This window comes from Daktulosphaira vitifoliae, unplaced genomic scaffold, assembly GCF_025091365.1.
Source record: "Daktulosphaira vitifoliae isolate Bord-2020 unplaced genomic scaffold, ASM2509136v1 Scaffold_4, whole genome shotgun sequence".
Lineage (NCBI taxonomy): Eukaryota > Metazoa > Arthropoda > Insecta > Hemiptera > Phylloxeridae > Daktulosphaira > Daktulosphaira vitifoliae.
In genome coordinates, this window is record NW_026099575.1 from 12,264,720 (window position 1) to 12,292,600 (window position 27,881).

Below are 27,881 nucleotides of genomic sequence, written 5' to 3' on the forward strand. Positions count from 1 at the left end.
AAAAAAAAAATTTGTCCCGACGACCTATCTTCTATGCGCAAATGGCTACCGTATTCAAAAATATGCTATTTTTCTATTAAAATTCTAGGTTTTGTATTTTATTTTATTTTAAAATATCTTATTAGGAGAATATATTGACTTTCACGAATATTATATAATTTAATTGACATAGAATAAAGGTCATAAGATATAAANATGAATATTATATAATTTAATTGACATAGAATAAAGGTCATAAGACATAAGAAATTAAACTTATTAAATTTTTTTTACTTTTTTATTTTCATACTAAATTTAATAATTATAATTAGTATTTATTCATATATTATATTTTAAAATCAAAGAACTACTAATTAGGATATAATCAAAGAAATAAGAGTGGATGTTGCTTTTGGAATAGTCCACCAATTTCTCTAAATGAAACACTATCTACAGATTTGCATCGAAACGTTTTTTGTGATAGTGATTTTAATCACTGTTAGATATCATCTATACTTGTCTACACTGTGCCTCGAGCCCACTGTGCTACCGTTTTTTTTATCTGAATTCAATGTAAATTCTTTGAATGACATAACATATTTTTTATGGTAATATTATTTTTAATTAAAAAAAGAATGGCATGTTCAAAAATGTATTAAAGTTAATTATTAAATAACCATATTGATAATTATTTCAAAATCTTGAACTAGTTATCATAACATTTTATCTGATATAAAACATACCAAAAATTGTATAATAGAGAAAAGTCTATTAATTATGAAGATCACAAGATTTCTTTACTTCATGTTCAAATATTAGCTTTGATGCGAAGCTAAGAAATTATTAATTTTACAGTGTTCTTTTTGTTTTAGCTTCGATGCGAAGCTGAGAAGGTATTGGTTTTACTAAGATGTTTTTTTTTTTTTGTGTCTGTTACGACTTTTTCTCGGCTCTCACCGAACCGATTTCTTTCAATGATACATCAAAAGATCACAAATCGTATCTAGTCGAAGACATTATCCTTAAAAATTGAAAAAAATTCCCTCGTTCCCCGTAAATGGTGGAAACCTCCAAATAAATTACAAATTTAAAAATCGCTAATTTTCAATTTTTTTTACTTAAAAGTGCCATAACTTTTTCAAAAATGATCATATCAATATAATAATATATTTTGTTATATAAATGTATAATATCATTACCTTTCATTTGGTATATTTTTTTCATAAATTTAACCCTTATCCTGCCCACTAGGGGAGATTTAATATGACAACTTTTTCACAAAAAATTAACTTTTTCAGCTTAACTTTTGAAAATGTTCCGGAAATTCTGACACTTTTATATATATCTTAAATTAAAGTTAATGTAATATACTTTATAATGGTAAAAAAAATTTCGGACTTTATTTTATCTTCATAGTGAAAACAGACATTAAACTTAATAAAAAAAATACGATTTTTGTAAAAAAATTCTTTTTATATTTTTAACTTTATAATGCTATAACTTTTTGAAAGATGTATGGATCAATATAATTCTTTTTTTTTTTTTGTAGATGCATGATGTCTTTACCTATCATTTGGTATATTTTTTTAATAAATCTGACTTTTTACCTGCCTACAGGGGGAAATTCAAAATGACAACTTTTTCACAAAAAATTGACTTTTTCAACTTAAATTTTGAAAGTGTTCCGGAAAGTCTGACACTTTTCTATATATATTAAATTAAAGCTAATGTAATCTACTTTATTATGTAAAAAAAAATTTTCGGACTTTATTTTGTCTTCACGGTGAAAATGGCTACCAAATGCTATTATTGTGTGAAAATTCTCAATTTTATTTTTTACATTTTTAACTTTATAATGCTATAACTTATTGAAAAGTGTATTGATCAATATAATTTTTTTATGGGAAATACTATTTTTTAATAATCCCTTTTTCATTCGACATACTTTATCTTAATCAGGATATTAATAAGGAACTAGCAGTTTATGAAGCTTTTGGAATAATCCACCAATTTTTTAAAATTAAACACTATCTAAAGATTTGCATCGAAGGTTTTTTTTTTATAGTGATTTTAATCACTGTCAGATATCATTATACTTGATCCAACTATGCCACGTCACCAATGTGCCGCGACCCCCTGTGCTGGGTTTTTTATAATAAAAATTTTTTTTCATAAATAGTATAGGTTTATCTCCTTCTTTTAATATAATTTTTTTTATATCAATAACCATTTCTCTTTTTACATAGGATTTCAAAACTTGAAATATAGAAACATTTTATGATGTTAAGATAGATTTTTTTTCAAATTAACTTTTAAAAATGTTCCGGAAGTTCTTCGAGACTTAAACATATATTAAATTAAAGCATATGTTACATACTATAAGTTAAAGAAAACAATTTTTGCCGACGACTTAATTTTGTATTTAAACGGTCCCCGAAATTAGAAAAAAAATATTATTTTGGTATACAATTGAGATATTCAGTAATTATACATATAGTTATATTCTATAGTATACGATATTTATTTTTTTTATAAATTAATCCACAAAAAAAATTATTAATATCAGTTAAATTGTTAAATACATTTCAATGCAAAAATTAACGCAAATTTTAAGGGGTTTAGCTGCTTTAAAATTTCAGAAAATCTCCATATATAATTATATATAAAGAAATTTAAAAATGAGGAAGTTAAATGTAGGAATTTATTAGAATTATCCTTATGGTTACAATGGAATATTTTATGACAATAATAAAACTTTGCAACATTAAAAAAAATAACTATTCTTAACATGAGTAGATAAATTTTAATTAAAACTTAAAGAAAAATTATGATTTCTTGAGTTTGTTAAAAACTCATGAAAAATGTTTGATTTTGTGGTTAAAATAAACGAACATATGACTAAAAGATATACTTTAAGAAATATAAGAAATATAAGTTAGTATAATTTAATGTTTATCGCTACAAAATATAAGAAAATAGATTTTTGTAAATTTTAATTTTTCCCTTGTAAATTATATTATAGTAGAAAAAATTTACTCATACTTTAAATGTTTGAAGTTATAATATTTATACTGAAAGCATAAGGCTATGGATTTAAAAAAAATATAGTAAAAGTAAAAGAAAGTCTTTATTAAGATAAGAACATTTTTACTTAATAATAACATTTATAATATTTTTACTTTATAATTATTAAGTGAAATCAAACTACACACTAGTGATGGGCATTTTAGATTGTTTTAAAATATAGAATAGTAATCGAATTATTTTTATACATTCGAAAAGTTTATTTTTAGTATAAACTATCAAAAATTTATAAAACTATCGAATAGTTTGAATAACATTAGAATATACTATCGAATAGTTCCATAGATACTATTTGATATTTCCCACCACTACTACACGCCATTAATTTCATTTTGGTATCATATTTTTCAAAAATAGTATAATTGTAGTATTAAAATTAAGATAAACTATGTTTAACCGTATAACAGTAATTTATATCGAAATCACATTTGATTTGATGAGTTGGTAACTTTAATATGTATCAAAACCTTAACGATATAAGATAAGGATAATTTATAACTGTCATTTTTAATGAATCAAAAGTTTGACGTTTACCAGTAACCTGAGATTTTGTCATATTTTAAACTTTTTGCCAAACGATATATTCATAGAAGATCAAAGTTACAAAAATCTATTACATAAATTATTTTGAATGAATAAATATAAAAAAATTAAAAGAATGATTAAAATCATATTAATTTAATTTTTTTATACTACACTACATATAAATTATCAAAATTTTCTTTTCGTTCGTTCAGGTTATTTAAAATTGTACAATTTTATATCATTTGTTAAGCATTTATTTTTATAATTCCATAAAACTGTACTGGTACCTTTTATGTGCTTAAGTTAAAAAATATTTAGTTTCCTTAAACGATATTTCTGTTAGCTTTATTTAGGTGATAACATTATTTCGTTTATTTATTTAATATCATGTTCGTTTAAAGGCATTTATTTATAAAACTCGCACATTGTTTTTTCGACTTGTTGAGAACATTAAAGTTCACCTTAAATTTATATTCATCTGTTTTCGTTTTTTTAATTATGGCTCAAAATATATTTAAAATGTGTAAAAATGCAATTTAATTTTTTTCCGTGTTTTAATCAGTATATGTGTGTAATTATTTATATAAAAATAATATAAAGAATTATTCTTCAAAAATTCTACTACAATCCTTCTCCAAAAAATATTATGCAAACTACATCTATTTTTAAATAAGCATAAGGATGGTTGGGTTTATTCAGTTTTATAGGTGTATACGTAATAGTGCGCAAAGTAAAATTATTTTTATTAGAGTATTATAGTAAAAAAAGAGAGTGGTTAAGTATTCCAATCCTGCTCATGTCTAAATCTTGAAATGTTAACTTCTTAAATGTAAATATAACTTGTCAGAAATATTAGTATCTTGTCCATTTTAATTAACACAAAAAATATAGTTTTATCCCCTCTTTTTCCCCCTTAAAATTATATCATCTCCAGTTTTTTAATGGAAATATACATGTTTAACTAGCTAACAAACAATAAAGTTCTAAACTAAGAAAATGACTGATCAATAACTATTTTAAAGTATTTCAGTTATTAAAACATAAGAATAAATAATAGAAATGACGTGTAAGTCATTTTTTTTATTTTTATGTTAATGAAACATACTTGTTTCCATTAAAAAAAAAATTAGGTTATTAAATTTAAAGAGGAAAAGAGGAATAGAATAATATTTTTTTAAAATAATTTAAGTGAATAGAAATTATTATTTCTGAAAAGAAAAAATATATTTTATCTTATACTTTTAAAAACAATACATGAGACATCCCGTTTCATTACTGAACACCTATATGTAATTATAATGTATATAGATATTATATTCATGAACACTAACTATATAATAAAACAAATATGTAATATTGACAAATAGGAATTACTAAAATCATGAATAATTTTTAATCTTTTTCAACATTATTTTTTTATAATGAAAAATTGATTTATTTATTTTAAACAAAATAATTAAGCTGTAATAATATTATTTTCCAAAGTAAAATCCCTGAAATCCTATAAATAAAATCTAATGTTTGTGCCTTCAAGTTTAATCTATCGCGGTTTTANCTAACGTTTGTGCCTTCAAGTTGAATCTATCGCGGTTTTTGTATAATAACTTCTTGTGGGTCGTGAATTGTGGCTTCACTTTCTTTATCTATTCGGATTTCACCGTTTAAAATGAAAATTATGCCATCATAATTCTCATAAATAAACAACTTTGCTAGAATAATTCTTTCAATTATCTTCTAGTGTATACATATCATTAAAAATTGCAAAAAGAATACTTATTCTTTTTTTTATTTTTCTCTTTTCATTTTCTTATATATGTGTGTGTATGTATATGAATGTATGTCTATCTATCTTTTATACAGTAATCATCTGATCGTCATTAAACTTTAGGAAGTTATTGAGTATACTCCTGCAAAGATTTCTGCCATAATACATCTATCCCACGATAGGTGGCAAATTCAGCAACGCTCAATGGATAAACTAATCATTCTTAAAATATTATTTGAATCAAACTTAAAAGTTTCAGTAACTAATCAAAATATATATACTTTTATTAGTATACAATTCATTTGGTATGAGATTAAAAAGTACAAATATGTATGATAACAAATAGTTTCTAAATGTTATAAATTTTTATTACAACATAGAACGCTTAGATAATCTAAATCATAATATTGTTTAATAAGTTCGTTATTATCTAAAACTAAGTTTTGAGAGTAGAGGATCTTTTATTTAACTTAAAATCGTCTAAATAACCGTGGTTTAAATATATCTGATCCATCAAAGGCTTTAAAAAATTATTTATCTATTTATTAATGATATTAAGAAGGAATACTTTGTAATTATGCTGTTTAAAGTTGAAAAAATATAAATTCATACATTTTTAGCTCTATATAATTAATATTTCTCTTACCATTGACCTCACACGAATTTTGAAACAAAAATAAAGTCATTTCATCAATAATACAATTCAATAATTTTCTTTGAATTGAGTCAAAAAATCATTGATGCTAAATAATGTACAATCATGTATAAAACAATGTATAACCCTATTTATTATTTTAAGTTAAAAATGTACTATCTTGGCAGTTTTACCTGTACACAATTTCTTTTAACTGTACAAAAAATGCATTTTTTTTTTTTTTTTTGGCAAACGATTTATTATTTCTTTCAAAAATAAATTACGTATTGACTTAAAAATAATCATAAATGATTATATGAAAATATTAAAACGTTAACAGTTAAAATTATATAATATGAAAATTTTAAATATACGTGATACAACGAAGGCTATGATTATTTAGTTGAAAAGTTGGGTTTTCACAATTTTTAACCCTATACGCCTAAATTATTATCCCCAGTGACAAAACACATATATTTTTAAATAAGCCCGCATAACTTGAATTTAAATAAACTTTATCTATATATTGTCACGAAACAAATTTACAAAGAGGAATGAAAAAAAGGTGAAATAAATGAGTACATACGGTCATGGCTAGCCGGTTAACTAGGTGGGAATCTAATAAATAATAGAGGACCAAAAGCAACAATATGCTTCAATGTAATTATTAAAAACTGGCTCGTAACAACGGGAACTATATTTAAATCCTTAAACTGGCTAAATATAACTGCATTATCAACTCTTCACACAATCAAACACATTAATCAACACTTTTTGTGTTTCACTAAGATATTTAACCAACATAAAACTTTTGAATCCACACGAAGATTATTGAAATTGACTTAATAAAATATATACTTCTGATAAATGACCCTAACATGACATTTAAACATTTTAAATACTTATAACAATATAAGTATGAAAAATACTTATTTTTAACATTAAGAAAATATTATTCTTATTTTAATAAATCCGAATTTATTCAATAAAAATTTGAACCCAAACTACAACTAAATTTTATTGAAAAAATATATACCTAATCATAAATTAATATGTTTGTAATGCCGGCTCAGTACTGACGGTACTGGTACAATGTCAATTTTCAGTACTGACATATATCTGGGATGATAACACTTTTCCGTACTGACAGATCAGTACACGAGGTTTAGTATATAACCAATATTATGTCAGCTTTCTGTCAGAAATGACAGCCGAGTACTGACGGCCAATCAGCACTTAGACAAGACACCAGCCAGTCTATGTTAGTACGGGATAGTCAATGGTTAGTTACTGGTGTAATTTGAAATATTAGTAATACTCCGTCCATAGTCAATACTGATATTTAATAAAGTTTCTATTTTAAGACAGTACTATTTTTAATAGTATTCTTGTTAAAGAAAATCAGATCTAAATTACTGGAAACGCAGGTATATTAGAGCCCATTAAACGTCAATGAATGAAGTTAATAAAATAGAGAGAATGTGAATTTCCGAAAAAATGACAATCTCAAAAGCAATTTTAGCTTATTGAGCCCGCAATATTATTATTTTATTCTAAATGTTATCAAATTGTTAGATAACAGTCTGAAACTCTAGTAAATAGATGTTAAACGCTATAATTATAATTAAAATATTCGCACCATGCAGGTTTTTATAGAACAAGTATAAATCAGGTAATTTATTAATCAATTTTTTTTTTAAAATATAATTGTTATGTATAAAATTGTTATTAAAATCAAACCATTAATATTAAAATAAGTTTGGCTTATAGCTATTATAATAGTAATATATGTTGTATACGTCTTAAAAGCGTTCTAGTTTAAAGTTATTGTATAAAATTATTCTGACAATAAATAATTATTATCCTTTGGAAAGACTTAAATTTGAAGCGGTTGACCTAGTGATGCATGTGAAAAATTACTTGTACTTATTTCTTTTAACATAAGTTGACTATATTAAGTTAAAAAAAAGCTACATGTATCCAAATGTCAATAGTAATATTCAAATCTTAAAAATGAATTTATTTCCCTATAAGGTATAATATTGCTATTTGATACGTCACCATCGATCACAATTGCTATATTTTTTATATAACTTATGCATTCATTCCGTAAAAAGGAAAATTGACCATCGGTCGCCGTAATCGGATCCGCCTGTAGAAGCGGATGTAAGCATTGTACAAGAGTTGCTAAGCATCAGCTGTAAACAGAATGTATACCACGGAAATTATTTGATACCAATTGAGTTTCACGCTAAAAAATTATCGATACCTATTAAATTAATAAAAAATATGTACATTCGGAGATTCCTGTTAATAAAAAAAAAAACTTCCTAACATATTGTAGCGTGCAAGTGTGTACGCGCAAAGTCAAGAGGGGATATCCAAGGGAAAGTCTTCTTAGCGCGCACTTATCATGGCGCAGGTCATCCACTATAACGGCACCTTGCCCGGTATATAGCTCTACTAAGTTTAAACTACTCTTTTAGTCAATTGCCGAAGTTCAGTTTGTCGCATTAAGGAGCTGATACAGTTCACTTGTGATTGTCGTGTGAGTGTGTGTTTTTTTACATTTCTTCGCGCGTTCAGTGCCGTGCGACATCTTCCGTCGATTCGCGCTAACATAGTTCGGATCGTCGAATATAAATCCGTGGTGTGGACGAATTTTCACTCACGAGTTAACTTAGCAAAAAACCAAAGGTCAGTGTGCGTCTATTGTGGCGAAAACGTTGTATAATTATTTTATGATTTTTTTTTTTTTTTTTACGTGCAAACAAATGAAATATAAATATTTATAACATTCAATTTTTAAATACATCAACCAATTAACTATATCATGATCATTAAATTGCTGTAACGCAAAGTCACTGTTTTTATACGACGGCCGACAGGATAATAAAACAATTAAAATTTATATTAATAACTACATTGTACTTGAGTAATATTGTTCATAGTAGATAAATACTATAAACATTAACACGTACATCGCTATGGGACGGAAAACATATTATAAACTCAACAATAAATTCTGTACCTAAGCCTGTAGAAACCGGACTGAGATTTTTCCCTAAAATTCTAGGATGTATGCGATCCGGGATCAGAAAGATTTTAAACTGCCCGCGGATACCGCGATCTCCATTAGCGACCCTAATGAGACGATCAGTGATGTCATGCCGCCTCGTCCTTGCGATTTGTCGGTGAGATTTACACGATCAACTCTGTAGCTATTAAAAATAGTACACATTATCTTCATATTGTAATGTATTATTTTCTTTAAATTCACTTCCGAGGGCTTACGGGGTAGCACACGTTCAAATGCTTCTATCACGACGGCCGACAAAGACTCGCTTGCAGTTGTGTTGGGCTTATTCAAACTGTAACGATTTCTGTAACTATTACTCTATGGTACACTTTGATGTATGCAATCAAGTAAATTAGATTTATACGTAATGAAATACAGCTAATTAGTACTTGTCGTATTAGTGTAGACGCATTTAGTTGTGGTGGCATTTAGTTATAAAAACATTTTAATCATAGATCTACTCTCTTATGGTTCTTGGTTCTTCTTAGGTTACGGGTAATGGTCATACTAGATTTGTTGTGAACTCAAACAAATGTACGTGGCCAAACTTGGACAAGGTTCACGTTGGTATAATAGTAACATTAAAAATCGTTATAGAATAAATAATTATATATTAGTTAAATAGTATCATCTGGTAGCACTTGCGTTGTGTAATGTGTATTACAACGTGAATTAAATTTTATTTTGCAGACTAACTTTTAATTGAATATTTCCAATAGACACTATTCATAATTACAAAAAAAAAATTAATTTAAAAAATTCCATTATGTTTTATTGATAATTTTTAAATATGTTTGAAACGTACATTATTATTTGTTTTTTTATCATAAATGATCAAACAAATCTTTATGTACAAAATAAACGATACAATAAAAAATTTCTCAACTATTTTGTCAAATATATAACTTAAAGTCTGTTGGAATAATAATTCATATAAAATGAGCTACGCAATTTGATTGAAACACAAATGTGTAAAAAATATTTACGTCAATATGTTTCACCAAAAACGATTTGTTTGAATTTTATTTTTCAATTATTCAATTAAAAATTTTTTTGGGATCTAAAAATTTGATGAATTAACTGTACATTATGATATTTATGTAAGATTTTTCAATAGTAGAATTTATATTGCATACATTTAAATCATATTCTATTGAAAGAAGCAATAAGATAAATCATTATCATTATTTTTAGCTGTTTTATTTGCATATTTTTAGAATTGTTGAGTTGATAAGATATCATTTTGTGCTCAATATTATTTTTTATGCAATAATCATTGTTAACCATAGGTGATAGATGCTTAGGTGGTTAAGCGATAAAATTTGTTTTGTATTTTTGCAGATGATTAAGTGGATATTGATCGTAACCCTTGGGTGCTGCGCACTAATTTACACCGCCAGCTCATCACCTATCTCTACCGAAGAACCATCTAGATTGGTAAGTTCATCCGAAGTAACAGACAAGGTAGCTCCAACCCCAATAGACAGCGGCAGACAATCAGCAGAATCGTCAGGCTCAGCAGCTTCACCAGCTCCAGTATCTGAAGTACCACAGCCAGTTGTCGCAGCCGCCGCCCCATCAGCCCCAGCGGCGTCCACGGACGACGATGACGATGACGACGACGATGATGATGATGATGTCTTAGACTTAGATATCACCGGCGACGACGATGACGATGACGATGATGATGACGATGATGACGATGACGATGACGAAGAAGACGACGAAGAACAAGCTGATGTTGTGCCACAACCAGCCAGTGCCAACGGTAATGTTGCTTCTTCCGTAAACGGTGGCAACGCTGGTGGATCACCTACAGCTACACAAGCCTCATCGACCAGCGATGATGATGATGATGATGATGACGATGAAGACGATGACTACTTCGACAGATTCTTCGATGACATCCTCGGAGGTTAGTATCGAACCAACATTTACGTTGGAATTAATCTTATTATGTTGTTAAAATATTTTTAGGGTCTACTACTCTTCTACATACTCTCTCTTTCTTCCGTCAAATGGGAAATTGTAGCTTTTACAATGTAGTTCTTAAAATGTAAACACTTAACTAGCACAGCGTTAAATTTCGCACGATATCACACAAATGTAATAAAATAATATTTTATAATAATATTAATATAATACTTTTATGTAATCCTTGATAACCCACCGAATCAGGATTAACAGTGTATTATGTTAATACTATTATACCATTATTTTGCTTGTAGAAAGGTACATAGTCGCAGCCTTGTTTGTCTCTTTGCCGTCGACCCATTCAATGAGACAAACCCTAGATCCACGCGCTTGAAGCGTTTTGTTATTGACCGTGTAATAATATCGAGGTATATTTAAAAAATATGAACGACTCTTCGTTACGCCGCATCGCTTTCCCGCGGACGATTTCCCAATCGTATAATAGCTGTGGTAACAACGACGACAAATAATAACATAGATAATTTCACCGCGGACAAACGAATCGAATCGTTTTCTAATCATAATCGATTAAAAAGAAAATCTTTTAAGAAATGTTCTCCGATGACAATATATTAACAATTGAATACAAAATCGTTATTATTTGATTTTACTGAAACTATAAAAATTATAGCACAGTATAATAGCATAATAATTTCCTCTTAAACAAAATTAAAAAAATTTTTACAAAAACGATAATCGTTCAAAATCAATTAACATCCGTATTAAATACAACTGTTTGTCAATCTAAACAAGAACGCATTTAAGTTTTAGATTACAAACAACAAAGTTCGATAATTATTAAAACTTTAGATCTACTGTAATATCAATTTTACAGATTTAATAATAATGCATTTACGGTTAAATTTTACAGCCCTGATCAATCAAAGACAATAGATTTTGAAAACCCAATTCCAAATACTACAAACTCTAAGATAAAAAAAAAAAGCACGTGGATCAATAAAAAGAGTTGCTTCTTTACTAAATATAAATAAATTATGAAATACCTCGTACCGCTTCAAAACTCGACAACAATTTGACGATGACTTATACTTGACTTTTGTTTGTTGAAACATGATAAATTTGTCACAATACTATACATACTTTAACGAGATAAAATTAACAATTCAAAACGTTAGGTATAGCAAAATATGCTTCAAAATAAAACTTTAAAACATAATTACAAGACAAATATGTTTTATGGCATTTTTACTATTTTGTTTGCACACAAAAGTGAAGTTCAATATTTCATTTTTTTTCACTATTGCACTAGTCATGTTGAACACCAATCATTTTTTTTGATAAGCTATAAAATTAATTTATTAATTGCCAAAAAATAGCACTAACTTAAATAATTAAGATTTTACTGCACACATTTTGTACTTTACCAAAATTCGTCCCTATGAATTTTTAACAAATATGAATTTCAATGTTTCATTAAAATATTAACCTACAATTGTCAACGCTAAACATGAGTGATGTACGAACATCAGCAGAACGATAAATATTTAAATATAACACATTTTTTTGAAATTTCCATTTACTATCATAAAATCTAACGAGGACAAATTTTGGTCATTCCGTAAGATTTCCCACGGGAAAAAGAGGGGGAGACGTGTGTAGATCTTGGTCAGTTAATGTGACAAGATTGTAGTAGGCTTTTGAACATGATTGTGACACGAGTGTAATTTGGCATTGTGTGTCTGTTTATTTTTTTTTAGGTTGATCGAACTAGATCGACCACGGGAAACTAAACAATTACAGAAACACTGATAACATCAAGATAATACAACACAATGTGTACATATGACCTATGTATACACTTGTAAATGACATGTGAAAAAACAACATCGAAAAACACATTTCACTACTTAACGGACTCGATCAAAAACATATAAATAAAAAAACTTAGAGTTAAGATTGTAGAAACCAAACTTATTTATTTTAAACTCTAATTTAATTATTTATTTAATATTTATTTATTTATTTATTTATTATAGATTTATTATAGATTTATTTATTTTTTCGCCGCTTTAAATTACACATGATTTTTTTTAATTATTCAAAATTTATTTTTACTGATTACTGATTTAAAATATATTTTTTTGAGACAATATTGTTACCATAATAACAAACACCACACGAATACATAGTGTCATTAATACAAAAAAATGTAAGTTCGTGTTCAATAGCATAAGATTAAATATTACTTTAAATAATCGAGTGTCATAACAAACATTATTTTTTTTATTATCAAAGAAAAACAAAACATGGCTGTGATAGCGATTATTTCAGCAAATAAACAGATTTTATAACATTAAAATTGATTTATATTTTTTACTATATTATTATAAACCAATTGCTCTTATTTTATTGCAAACGCCATTGCTGAGAATATAAATATAAGTACCAAAATATGGTGAAGGTATGCCGTACATGGTATTAATGAATAGTAATTAAACGCTTCTAAGTAATTATACTTATTTATTTTTTGGCTGATAGTATTTGGTATTCTCGGATGGTGACCGGTATTGTGTGCAGACCAGGAAACCTTTTCATGTGGTATTGTTTTTAATTATAAATCTTTTTTTAAGTTTCCTGTTCCAGTACATTAACGCACACTAACTCAGCATTTAAGTAAATAGATATTGCAGTTATTATTAATATTATATGATTAAAAAAATTTTGTCGAAACAGCACACCAACTGATCGGCCAGAATTAAAAAAACTGTTATTAAATAAAATTCACAATTGTCTAATGTGAAATAAGGGTTGTATAGTAATATAATACCACATTCTAAAGCTCATACTAGATTGCATAAAATTTAGCAGACAGACAATACTTTGAAATTTCATGTTTAGTAACTAGTTAGTGTGATGTTTTTTATACGTCGTTTTTGATTAACAATAATGACCCTAAAAATACAGTTGTAAACGTTTTTACTGACCGATCAGCTGGAATACCATAGATTATAACGTATTGGTACGCGAACTTAATCTATGGTTATATAATTAATGGACAGCTAACATTGTTGACGGTTTATCGACAGATAGTGATGATGATGATGATGATGATGATGAAACACCGGGAACGGTCTCTTCCGTGGTGCCGATATCTGGATCGGTGTCCAGCACGATCACGCCTTTAGGACAATCGGCAAGCGAATCGGTGGACTACCCTTCAGGAACTGCCGGTGAGCAACCGACAAACGCCGACTACGATGGAGCCGTCGAGGAAGGGGACTCGTCGTCATCGTCGTTTTCTGACATAGATGGTCCGCATACTGTCACCTTATTGTCTCCATTGCCAAATGATGACGAATTAGCTGGTAACGGCAATGCGGTATCAGTCCAAGTCGTTGACTCGAACAGCATAGCTTCCGCAGTTGCCGGCCAAGCCTCTTCCCAGACCGAAACGAGTGATGATGATGAGGACGATGATGATGATGATTCGGCAAACGAAGATGACGACGACGATGACGATGACGATGATGACGACGATGACGAAGATGATGACGACGATGACGAGTCCTCAGATTCGGAAGCCAAGAGTGCTGGACGAGCTCGTGAGTGGTTTACGTAAATGCATGACCCTCTTGACTCAATGAGTCCTTATGACTATTATTTGTACAGAATTTTTCATCTATCCTTGGCATGCTTGGTTTTGGGAATCGGTTCCATTCTAATTTTAGGTGAATGTACATTTAAGACGAATGAAATTAACCTCCCTAGTTTAACAACAAAAGATGGAATTTTTAAATTTATTAATATTAAAATAATAATTAACATACCAAACCTTTGTGAGATTTCTAACGGATTAGCCAAGCATTCATATAAAATCAAACGATCGAATGATTTATTAAAAATAGTCTCAATAATACTTCTGAAAATTCTCATACTGCATAATGCTACTAATAGATTATATCCGTCAATAATTTCTATTACAAGAATTTCCAGGGCCGAATTAAAAACTATATAGGTCCCGGAGCAGTTATCTTGAGATGAAAGATAATTAAAAATATCGATACCATAAAAAAGTGATGAGCAAAAAAACAGTATGTACTAATCGTGACAGTCTAGTAAATTTTGTGATGGGCCCCGAAATGTTTAGCCCCCGCTTAATCCAGAGTGTTTCAATAATTTTCCTAATAACATAAACAAATTTGTTATTTTGAAATTTTACTTTTAAAAAGTAATATTATTTCTATCCAAGGCTCAAATAAATTTTATTTTTAAAGGAAAAAGAGAAAAATATTTAAACAGTCCGTAAGTTAGTATTTAATGATTCGTAATAAAAACTTCGGTAAATATTTTTCATCTATAGATTAACATTTATTTTTAATATGCCAGAGACATACTCTCCACCTAAGCTAATATTTATTCATTGCTTTTTGAAGTTCAAGCAAGGTGTACATAGCATTCACAATAAACTTTGGCTTATAAGGCTTATGAAAACCAAATTTGGTTTGTTAAGAAAAATCGTTTAATGATTTTTCAATATGGTAAACATACATTGCATCAATACTTTTTGAGCTTAAAAAAAATACGTGCTTTCAACGTTTAAATTTTTGGGAGTGTAAATTTACAAAAATAACACAACTAATAGTCATTGACATTTACATTTACAGCGTAACATTTATGTAAATACATCTATACATCGTACCTAACCTATATAGATTATATTTCTAGCTAACATGTTCATAGCAGTTAATAAAATTAATATCCATCTTGATATTTATCAAATACATCTCCACACGAGATAAAATTAATAAATACTATATATTTTTTAATATATACAGCAGAACCGTTATTTTGGTGCAAGTTATTATAACCTGTTGGCCATCAATCTTTTCATACAATCATACTTCAAACATACTCAAAACGCTCAGATTTTTTTTATACACCAATCTAATAATATTTTATCAATTTAAATAACTTTCCCATTATGCGTTCGTCAGTAAATAAATATTTGGGTCAACTAAAAGTTCTAGATACTACTAAAAATAATTATATAGATAGTTTAATCGACTACTACGGTCTAAACGACGGTAATGTTATTTTATTTTGGACTGACATTACCTCCTACCCGTTGGATTGTCCTCGTACATTTAAAAATTATTATGCAGATGGTTTTAATACTTTTGGAACGCATAACCTACATAATCTTCAACGATACGTCACGTTGAATAATTTAAAAATATTCTGTAGTGAAAATGCCTTGATTAAAAAAAAAGTAAATATATGATGACATCACGTTTTTACGGTAATTAAACTAGTTCATATTAATTTCGTTATTGACTAATTAAATAAATTAATTTTAATATTTCAACCAAAATTCAACACTAGTGTGATATCACAGAATAATAGAAGATTTTATTTTTTACAACATTTTTTCTTAAACTAACTCAGAATTAATATGTATCCTGTTGCTATAAGCCAATAACGTTGTCGAATCCCTTGTAATCCTATCCGCGAGGAATCGTTTGTATTCAAAACGAAATCCCGCGGTATTATGATAAGACTATCATCTTAACTAGGTTTTCACGGTGGAAACGTCTAACGTCGACGGGCAAACGATATTAATAAAACGTAACCAACGCCTTATCAGGAAGAGTAAAAGCATTTCATCGCTCCCATATCCGTCTACATAAATTAATTTTATTACAACTTCCCTTCAGCGGCGAGCGGATACGTCGGCTAATCCCATTTGATATGTACGAGTGCTACCGAGTGCACCTCCCTCCCCAGATCCACAACGATATTCCGGAAACCCGCATCCGGATACGACGGTAGCATTCCCCCTCGGAACAGGTTCAAGGATGTGACCCCGTTACCGGTCGCGTATATGTGTCGACCTTGTGGGCGTGCCGTAATCGCGGCCGTCGTGACAGTCGCCCGCAGGACAAACGGACACTAACTTGAACCGTTTCACGGTATAGAAAGCAACCGGAATAACATATTTTTTGTTGGGTACATAATAACGATAAAACATTATAATCTTTCTCGTAACAGAGGCCTTCGAAACTGTTTTTCTAGAAAAAACGACAAACTTTCACCGTCTGGGTGGTCGGTTTGTTTTAGAAAATGGGCGTTCTCAACTATTGTCCTACTAGTATGAAAAATTGCGTTTTATATTGATGGTCAGTCTGTATAATTCCGTCTTGAAGTTTTGTTGTCATTTGATTGCCAAGAAGGAAACGTTAATGAGTTTTTACATTGGTTGTTCACAAATTTTAGGGGCCTAATTCGTAAGCTAAGACTACGTTTTTTCTTATGCTTGCCCATTAAATAACAAATAGGAAAAAGAGAAAATTAAGTTCAAAGGGACCTTTGTAGTAAACCATCAGTATAGGACGAACTCGAGAGTATTATGCTGTGCCTACAGAACAGCGGTTAGTCATGAATATGTACATAGATAGAAATACACAATAGTTGTTATGGACAAAAGACATTTTCCAGTGAACTGCATGTTTCGGCTTTCGGACGATTTAACTGCATATTATACGGCGACGACATTTTCGGTGGTAATGGTAGGCGAGTGACGGTACACAAATGGTCGGTACAATGTAATGGCATGAACGCATTAGAATATTTGACCTGGCAGGTACAACGCGATTAATAATTTCGACGGTGCCATAAATTGACGTCTGACTAAAGCTAACAGTTCTCTGCCCCGGGTGCTGCGAGAAACATTCCATTTCCGCTGTAGATTTTATCCCCGAATGCATCCAACCCGGGACAATAAAAATACATGTACCACCGACATGTCCGTCCAGTGACCCTTTTACAACACACCATTATTCTGTGCCAATGTTCGCAACAATAATAGTAATAATAATAAATAATAATAGTTACACCTAAACACACGCACATCTGCGAATATAATGTAACTACGGCACTTGACATCGGTAATTGTACGTGTGTGGGTTTTTCTGAAAAGAAAATTGCTTTTTTCGCTAACAATATAAAACACGTACTTGTATTTGTGTGTAAACACCGTTAAAGTTTACTATTTCCTTGACGAGTACGAGGAGGAGGTTGATAGTTTACTTTTTAGTCTGGTAGATCGTACCTGAACTGGAACACACGCATTACGTTTTTGCTTTATTAAAAAACATTTTTCATAAAAAACACATTTCTAAAACAAGAGCAATAATTGTTGTTGTGAAAACAAACGGGGAAAAAGTCGTTAAAATAAAAGTAATGCCAGGTAATAATATGAAAAAAGATAAGTAAAAACACTCAACGCCAAATCCAATCGATCCTAACGTCAAAAACAAAAACATGATTCGAATGTAAAAAACAGATTTGCCGCTCTTGAATTTTAATAGGATTTTTCCGATCGCCTCAGTAACCGTAAGTGGATAAGGGTTAAAGTATATTTTCGTAGTAACAACTGAATTACCGTCGTGAGGGGAAGGGACAAAGTAATAAATTATAACATTATTGTGCCCAGTCTCCTACACGATAAATTGAAAAATGATGTACAAATAATACATTAATAATGAAATAACAATCATGTTACACATCTCTCGCCTGATTTTGTATCGTATTAACATACCTAATTTTATCGACAATAACACTCTTGGCTTGTCGGCGAGGCACATGGAAATACACGGCCATTAATATTTACAGGGTGTTCAAGAAGTATGCAAACAGTATACATTTTACAATCAATGAGTACAATAGGATCCCATTTTCTTACTTACTGAACACCCTATACATTAACAAGTGTACATAAATGTAATGATTTTTATTAATACGTCAACACAAGCATGGAATTAATGTAAAGTTTACCATGACAATAATAATAAAAGGTACAATAGAGACGACAGTGTACACCGTGCCAGATGCTGGTTTCACGGAGGAATGCTGTTATCGAATTTAAGGAGGCCAAACTGGTCTACTGTCCGTACCACTTATGTGGTTCTATTTTGCGCTCGCTATCCAACAACCGCAATTGATAAACACGCCAATAATAATGATATTAATTTTAATTTGTAATAGACGATTGTTGTTGTAATAATAAATTCGGCGCACACGCGGATCTGAAGCCGAATCGGGCTGATCGCAAGAATAGGTGGCGTTGGCTGCGACGACTACGACCTGAAAACTAGGCGCGAGACAAGGAATAATAATAATAGCGTTAATGATAACGTTAAAATAATAATATCGAGAAGCGGTTAGGCGTTAACATTATAGCGCGAACGTTGACCCAGCACCGAGTGTAGCCGGTGTAATATTGTACATTATGCAGTGTAGCGTTATTAAAAACATACGCATACGCAGTCATAGATGATAAACCGGGTGATTAACGGATCTTTCGTGTACCCACTGGTGGTAATTATGTAGTTACATTGGTGTCGGACGGAAGGTCTCCAGCGTCGTAGTCATCACTCAAACAGACATCACGTGAGCATTCCGATGGCGAAAAATCTTAATAATATCTCGTAAACCAATTGCCAAGGGCGTAGTAGAAAAACGGTAAAAACAATGTTCAGTTATCTTTAAACGCGAATGTGTTCGCCATGATACTCGTGTAAAAATAAGCCCACTGTAAATCTCTGGTAACTAATCGTGACTCGATATTGTAATTTATTTATTCATACTGGAAATATATTCATTGTACCATCGTAAGCTTTATTACCGGTGTTGGCTAATTTTTTATTTATTCGATTAGTTTTGAAACATTATTACCCGAGTAAAAACAATAAACACTAATAATAATAATATTGAAAAAATAACTTCAAAATGTACACTCTTGTCTTCATCTGAATAATAGATAATAGCCCCATTGTTTTTCACACAACATCTTGCAATAATTGTAACTTGAGAAGTTATTTGAGAAACTCATCCCACAGCCCGTCCCTTAGATGTTTATACTTTTGGTCCTGGCTATTTTATATGAAATTAAAACAGTTCATATAGGAAAAGTTTTGTATAAGAAATATTTTTATATCACATTAGATATAATTTTCTGAATTACTCGGGGAGCATTGAGCCCTAACTTTATCTATAGTAATCTATTTATATTAACTTTGTAAACACAATCTTTACACTTCATTTTTCTTGCATCGCAAAAATACGATGTCACTATTATTATTTTTTGTTTTTGTATTTTAAACAAACTTTTTAAACCCAAGTGTTCAGCCACCTGCGCATTTTCTTTTATATATTTTCCATTAAGTAATTCTGACCTAGTCTCTAGGGAATTTTACACCAGCTGGTTTTGACACTGTGTCAACATACTTGGCTTTATAACGATTATTTGACTTTTTTCAACGAAAATATTTTTATTTTATTTATATTATCTCTTACTTGAAAACAGCTCAAACTTTTGGCACGGTGTTAAATGAAAATACTGTTCGTTTATAATATTATAATTGTGGTATGTGGGTCTAGAAACTTGGACCTGTGTAACTTAATAATATCTAATACTAAAATAGGTGCCATTCAGACTAACAATCCTGTGACAGTACCACCGTCATATATAGCTAAATATAACAGATTTGTAGACAACATATTGAACAGAATTAATAAGATTTTAAGTAAAAACTACGATCCGGTTAACGTACGTCTTCAAACCCCCACTGAAACTACTGCTGATAACAAAAAAAAAGGCACAACACAAAAGCCCAAGAATAAAGCTGAATCAAGAGACGATACGTAAGTTTTTATAAAATACTATAATTATGCCATTTGAAATATTAGTGAAAGTCAAAGTCTAATTCAATGGTCTCGACATGATCAGTAATATTAATAATTGAATTGGCTAATTTTATAAATCTTTGGACAATTCTATAGAATGCAATAATTTTATCATTTATGAGTAGTAATTATAACAGAAAAATAATGTTTTAAGACATATCTTTTTGGTATTTTAGTTAAAAGTAAATGAATTAATCACAAACTAAGTTTTTTATACTGTAAATGAAACAGATTGCGTTGATTTAATTACTTGTAAATATAAGTTTTATTTGCTAAATCAAATTAATGCATTGCAATTACTTAACCGATTAGAAATTTTCCATACATCGTTGTAACCCAAAAATGTNCTGATAACAAAAAAAAAGGCACAACACAAAAGCCCAAGAATAAAGCTGAATCAAGAGACGATACGTAAGTTTTTATAAAATACATAATTATGCCATTTGAAATATTAGTGAAAGTCAAAGTCTAATTCAATGGTCTCGGCATGATCAGTAAAATAGATAAAATAGATCAATATGTCCACTAAAAATGTACACTATTAATACACAAAAATATTAATGCAATTTTAATATACTTTTATATAAAAACATAATAAAATTAAAATTGATTTGAATAATCTAAAATGTAGTCGATATTTTCACAAAATATTTGTTGTACTATTTTAACAATAAAATCATCCGATTGGCACAGTGCTACTACAATTTAAAATACAAAATTTCTTTATTGTAACAATTTTTCTATATAGCAATTCTCTGCTATCTGCTTTTCACGGTATTATTATTTTTATTTTATTTGATTGTTTATTATTCTGTCTTTTGGAATTACTTAGTTATTTTTAATATAATATAACAAAAATGAATTAGTCTTCAGTTTTTATGAATGATTTTTGAATTTATGTCAAAAAAAAAAACTAAGAGTAATTTATTATTTATCTAATTTTGAATTTGAATAAATTTTTGTCGATAGAAAGTTACACTACGATATTTAAAAATAATCGATAAAAATATCTTAAATATAAAATTTTTTTTCTGAAAATAATTCGAATAAATAAATACTTGACGATGTGTTGTAACTCATGTGTATAACTCGAGTTATATTTTTACATTTATGCCAATAGACATAAAGTAATGCATTTAAAACATTCATAAAATATAAAAATCATTCAAATAAAACATTATATAAACATATATTTTAGATATTTATTTTTATTGGAATTAATGTGATTAATATATTTATAACACATTGTTTTTACAATGGAGCCATTAAAGGATTTTTAAAACATTATTTTTCTTGTTTGAGAAGGGATAATCTTATTAAATATCTGATAAATAAATAATTTTCAATTAGCACTAATATTACAGTTTTTTTCAGTTTGATCTATTCTATGTAATTATTATGTTTTTTTGTGTTTGCATAATAATATTCCTTCCTTTTTATTTCCCAGCACTTAAAAGTGGTATTTTATGTAATTTCTAGTAACGAACAAATATTGACAAAAAATGAAACTTCTTCCGCACCACCAGTTGTAACAGACGTTTCGGCACAAAAACCTACCACCAATGGCACTGCCAGAGCTCAACGAAAACATCACAAAACTTATCACCATCATCATCACCATCATCCTCATCACTCACAGCACCATCATCAGCACCACCAAGCACGCAAATCAAAAGCCCAAAACAATAAGCCAAAAGCTGGAAATAAAAATAAAGTATATATACTTTAAATTATTATTATATATGAAAATTGTATTTATTTAAAATTAAAACTTTATTAAAAATATAATTTTAATTTATTTTACAAACAAATAATAAAACCACCTCTAATAATTTAAACAATTGATTTTATTACATTTATATCTAAAATATTGATAACTTTAGAATCCTGTGTACGAATATTTAAACGTATGTTTGTATTTTAATTGTTACAGGTAACAAAAAATTCTCCTCCAAGGGCCAGAGCTACGATGTATGGATTAAGCACTTTACGACGAGATGGTGACGTTAGCGTGAACGTGATGAGCAGTCACACCACTGTCAAGACGAAGTTTTTGGTCGGTCCATTAACTTTAAAAGTAGAAAAAGAAGTATGTAAAACTAGCAAAAATTTTTATCCAACATGAGTCCTCAAAGTTTTTAATCGACCCATACACTGCTGTAATCATATCCCCATAGCAAAAATGATTATATGTGATGATTATTTTCGTTTAGAGAGGGAAGTCAAAAATGATCTTATGTATATCTCTCCCCCATAAAACGAAACTCAAATAATGCCACAGAAACTTTTCTATTTTTTGTTTATAATCATATTGAAAATACATTTATAGTGTGTGTTCAAGATTTTTAAGCATAGAAAATGCTTAAAAACTAATCCCTAGCTGTATGATTGTGATGGTTTAAAATGTATAATTATTTTAAACGTGATAAAAGTAATAGAAGTATTTATGTTTTGATACTTAAATCAAAACTTTTTACCATTTNCTTGATCCAACTATGTCACGTCACCACTGTGCCGCGACCCCCCTGTGCTGGGTTTTTTTTACAAAATATTCAATGCGTGTACAAATGGCTAAAGAGTAACGTAAATTGAATGTGTAACAATCAACTTGCACACACAGATAACTTATGATTTTTTTTTCTAGTTCGGCCGTGGAGCCAAGAAAGAGATTAGATCAGCAACAGCTACTACCGGTGAATTAATCGGCCGATTAAATTTGCGAGTGTTGAATGGCGGAGCGGCTACGTTACATTCAATTCGCGTTCATCAACCTAAACAAGTACACGATAATATATCTGATAGTTAAATACTAAAATGGCGTAGGGCTGTATATATTATGGGCTTGTCGAGGGTATTTGTTTTCCGAACGTTAATACTTAATTATTTCAGTTGAAGGTGGAAAGTGCTGACGATCACGACAAGACTAAAGAGTTCGTATGGAGGAGATCCAATATGATTGCACATTTAGTATCACAAAAGTTGACATTCGCTACGAAATCTATGTTACAACCCACCCCAGAAAAAACTGACACCAAAGTGTAATTTTAATGTAAGTATTACGTAAAAACATATTTAAAACGTATAATTATTAAGCACATTTATTTATTTTATATTCACTCAAATTAAATATTTAGTTGCTTATTCTTTACAAATTCAGAAAATTATAAGGTTTTATGTAGCGCCACAAAAATCTTTTTTATGTTAGGTATAGTCTGATTTGTTAGCGTATATCCTTCAATATAAATAGTATATAAATATTATTTTTTTAGGGTATATGTTAACTAAAAAAAAATGAAGACGTCATTGTAAAATTAATAACTTCTCAACTTCGCATTAAAGCTAAAAATTGGTAGTGGGTAAATGCTGTATACTGCTAAAACACAATTAGCCTCAATTACTTAACTGTATGAGCTGTGTAAGAACATACCCCCAATCTTAACATCTCTCAAAAATTTGAAAATAGAAATGACTCTTGCACACCGATTTCTGCAGCATTGGTTCTGCATCAATTTCTTTAAAAACTACTCTTTAGTTATTATTTTAAATTACTTAACCGTTTATAACTTTCTGTAAAATAAAATTATTTGAGTAATTATTTAATGAGATGCAGAGAACCATAAGTTTCTACCTGAGCATTTGTTATAGATTAATTATTTTAACCACTTTCAACGTGTAACAAAAGTTCTATCTAGAATAATTTGTTATTTTTACCAATTACTCATATATTTATAATTCATAGTAAGTGAATTTTTAATTTAAACTTTATTCTACAAAAATATTACTTATAAACATAATTATAATTTTCTGTAACTTTTTTTTTTCAGAATCGCAGTTCATCTGTACATATAATGGCTGATTAAATTATAAGATTTTTTCACTATTTATTTATTTATTTATTTTATACCTATTTAATTATTTAAAATATATCAATTCCATGACATCATGAATGTAAAAATAAACAATTTTTCGGATATTTTTTTGTATATCTCCTTTTGGATAAAATCCTACAAACTAGTTGAAATGTAGATATGAAAAATAAATTCGTTTCCAAAGTAAAATAAGTGGTAATAACCTTATTTTTGTTTACATCATAATTTTGAAAGTTATAAACAAAATAAACTAAAATATACCAATTGAAAAAAATTGTAAAGTGGATACTTTCAAAAATATCTGTAATATAGAATTCAAATTGACTATTATAAAAATTTGGTTTCAGAAGTTATTTTTGAGGGAAGCTAAAGAATGATAAATATTAAATTTGATTTTTTTTTTTTATTACTTAAATAATATTACATTACATAATATTACATTAATATCTTGGATTAAAAATTTAGAGACTATGAATTTCAGATGGGGTTTGGGCGACTTGAGCCCACCATATGTATACCCCTGATAAAATACATTTACATGTATAATGCATTAAAATACATTGTTTTCAAATACATACATACAGTACATATCTAGGAAATTTTTATAATAATGAGTTGATGGTAAAACAATTTTTTTTAAATTTATTATTGCCACATAGAAAATAAATATACATGAGTTTATTTTCATAAAAATTATGAAAATGTTAATAATGTCATCTTATTAACCATCTTTATAAAAAAAAGTTTACCAAAAACACATTTGCCCCCCTCCTATAAACTTATACAGTTGGGTATATTATCTTATTGAAATAATAAACAATTATACATTTGTTTTTTTAATGATAATAATAATTTGAAAAAATTAATTACAAAAATGATAGTGAGTTTCCATGCCAAGCTGACAATTTTATATTGATTAATAAATTAATTTGAATTAACCTTTAATATAAAATGATAAACAAGAAAATTCATTCATTCATCTAGAGAATTTAATTAAAACTTAATCTTGTAAACAATTGATGTCAAGTTGCATAAATACATATTTAAAAATTAAGATGTTAATACAAAGTTATTTTGAAATATGAAGCAAGCATTCGTGTAACAAAATTATAATCTAAGATGACTAAAATTAAAATTGCATAAACACTTGTTACAGGAGATACATTATTTATGTTAACATTTCTGTAAAAAATTACAATTGTAAGCATTTATGTTGAGCGAACACCAGAGCTTTAGGTCAATATAAAAATGTATATAAGTTCTACAGTGGTCCCAAAATCAATTGGTTATTAAATTATTGAAATATAATGGTTAACAAATTATTGAATTAAAAATTAAGTTACAAAAACTAAAAAATAGGTTGAATAAGATCCATGGTTAAAATATCACCATTAGCCATAAAACAATATTAAATATTATATAAATAAAATAAAATAATTGATATAAATAAAATAACTATAAAATACAATAAATGTAGTATTGGTTTAAAAAAAAATGTTTTAACAAGTTCTAATGTTAGAAATCATTAATCACAGTTGTGACTTTATAAAATCTTATTTGGTTGATATATAGTATTCAATTAGACAAATAAAACTATCTTATTTTATACAATATATATCATTTATTTAAAAATTACATGGTTCAAATAAAAGATAATGATATTGTACAAAAGAAGTTATAATAAAAATAAATATAAGAAAAAATGTACACAACTTATTTGTCATGTGTCTAGGTTTAACAAAATTAATAAAGAAAACCCAATTAAAAAAGAAAATAGTATAACATTTATTTTCTGATATTTTAACTTAATTTTAATATGATAACAATAAAATGTTATAATACTATAAATTTTTGTAAGATTTTGTACATAAGTCAAATATTTGTATGTACATTATATTTTTTTGTTATCTATATCATTGAAAATGCAAATTACTTTTAAGTTATACACAATTCTTAAACACTTTTAATAAATTTTTACATAGTGCTTAATTTGAATTTTTTCAGTAAAAAGCAATAAATAAATAATAAAATAAATAAAATATTTTTTGATTATAATAGTGCTACTTTTAAACTGTATATTATAATAATAAATTGTATTTATACAACAAATTTAAAATTCTGTTGGTAATAGATCAATGCATAACTCAAAGTTATAAATAGACTAAATAATATTATTTATTCCAAACAAAATAATTATTTTCTGATACATAAAATTTCGGCCAAATCACCAATTAAAATAATGCTTTAATAAAATACAGAAAATAAGTAGCACCTGGCAACTCAAAAAGAAAAACTAATTGTTAAATTTATCAGAAAAAAAATTCACAATAAAAATTGTATGTATTAATTTATAATATTAGATAATCAAATAACTTAGAGAATATTTAAACATAAATTTTCATATAAAAATTATTAAGCTATCTAGATTACATGATTAGACTATAAAAATTAGGCCATAAGTTTGTTCAACAGAAATATAGGTCCCTAGTTAATATATAAATTTCTTACCATACTATACAATACATAATAATTATTATGTGCGCACAATTATTTTGAAGGAAGAACTTTTGTTTTTGTTAGTTTTTATACACAAATATGTGTAACGATCGATGAACTGATGGTTATCAGTCTTGGACAATCCACTGTAGGATGTTAAGTCCCTAAAATAATAAAATTAAAGGTTAATTTTTACTAAAGACAAAGCAGTTACATATCTCAATCTTAACAGTAAATAATATTTATTAAAAAATGGTTGCTACAAATTTAAAAAATTAATATCCTTAATTTTCCATGATTTTTCAGTCAATTTTTAAACATTTCTAACTTGACATAAGAGGTGAAGGTATACATTATTTAGGGGGCTGAGTGTGATTTTATCAATTTCCCCAAATGATTTTTATAGATGCTTGTTACCAATTGGAATTTTAGAAATAGATGGTGATTCAACTACAAAAATACTTCTTAATCTACCCTTTCCTAGCCTAGAGGCATAAATATAAATTTATAAAAAGATTTGTAAATTGAAATTCCCCATTATTTTTAATATAATTAGATTATACATAATAAAATTTGTAACAAAATGATTTAATCCTCAATACCTCCCTTAAATAGTGTAAATATGATAAATTTGATCATTTAAGTATTACAGACAATATCTTAATAGCATTTTTGTAGTTTACTAATTCATCAATTATGCCCTCAATATCTATATAAGAAAAGATTTTTTCAAATAAAAAATGACAAATGAATTTATAGTATATTATTAAG

At 28.1% G+C, this 27,881-nt stretch overlaps 2 protein-coding genes across 5 annotated transcripts in view; one reads left to right on the top strand and one right to left on the bottom strand.

Annotated features, from left to right (window-relative positions):
• The first annotated feature begins 8,437 nt into the window (after window positions 1-8,437).
• LOC126905456 (germ cell nuclear acidic protein-like) lies at window positions 8,438-24,718 on the top strand. 3 transcript variants are annotated; one of them, XM_050685165.1, is made up of 10 exons: window positions 8,438-8,684; window positions 9,064-9,181; window positions 10,408-10,981; window positions 14,088-14,603; window positions 20,484-20,703; window positions 22,225-22,459; window positions 22,679-22,834; window positions 23,390-23,524; window positions 23,635-23,794; window positions 24,570-24,718. In XM_050685165.1, the coding sequence occupies exons 2-9, from the start codon at window positions 9,065-9,067 to the stop codon at window positions 23,785-23,787; spliced, it is 2,106 nt and encodes a 701-aa protein (XP_050541122.1). In that variant the 5' UTR covers window positions 8,438-8,684; window position 9,064; the 3' UTR covers window positions 23,788-23,794; window positions 24,570-24,718. The 3 variants fall into 3 exon arrangements, with proteins under 3 accessions (XP_050541122.1, XP_050541123.1, XP_050541124.1); XM_050685166.1 differs by having other exon boundaries at window positions 23,641-23,794; XM_050685167.1 differs by lacking the exon at window positions 9,064-9,181 and having other exon boundaries at window positions 8,444-8,684.
• Window positions 24,719-25,581: 863 nt separating this feature from the next.
• LOC126905463 (ras-related protein Rac1) overlaps window positions 25,582-27,881 on the bottom strand; it is a 9,733-nt gene continuing 7,433 nt past the window's right edge. For both annotated transcript variants that reach the window (XM_050685183.1, XM_050685181.1), the window contains exon 7: window positions 25,582-27,274. The gene's annotated coding sequence lies outside the window, so the exon portion shown is untranslated. The remainder of the gene's footprint in view (window positions 27,275-27,881) is intronic.

Bases quoted from the DNA above. Each gene is read 5' to 3' on its own strand.
- LOC126905456 (XM_050685165.1), top strand. From the start codon at position 9,065: ATGTATGCGATCCGGGATCAGAAAGATTTTAAACTGCCCGCGGATACC. The intron at 9,182-10,407 runs GTGAGATTTACA...GTATTTTTGCAG, and splicing joins CTCGTCCTTGCGATTTGTCG to ATGATTAAGTGGATATTGAT. The intron at 14,604-20,483 runs GTGAGTGGTTTA...ATACTAAAATAG, and splicing joins CAAGAGTGCTGGACGAGCTC to GTGCCATTCAGACTAACAAT.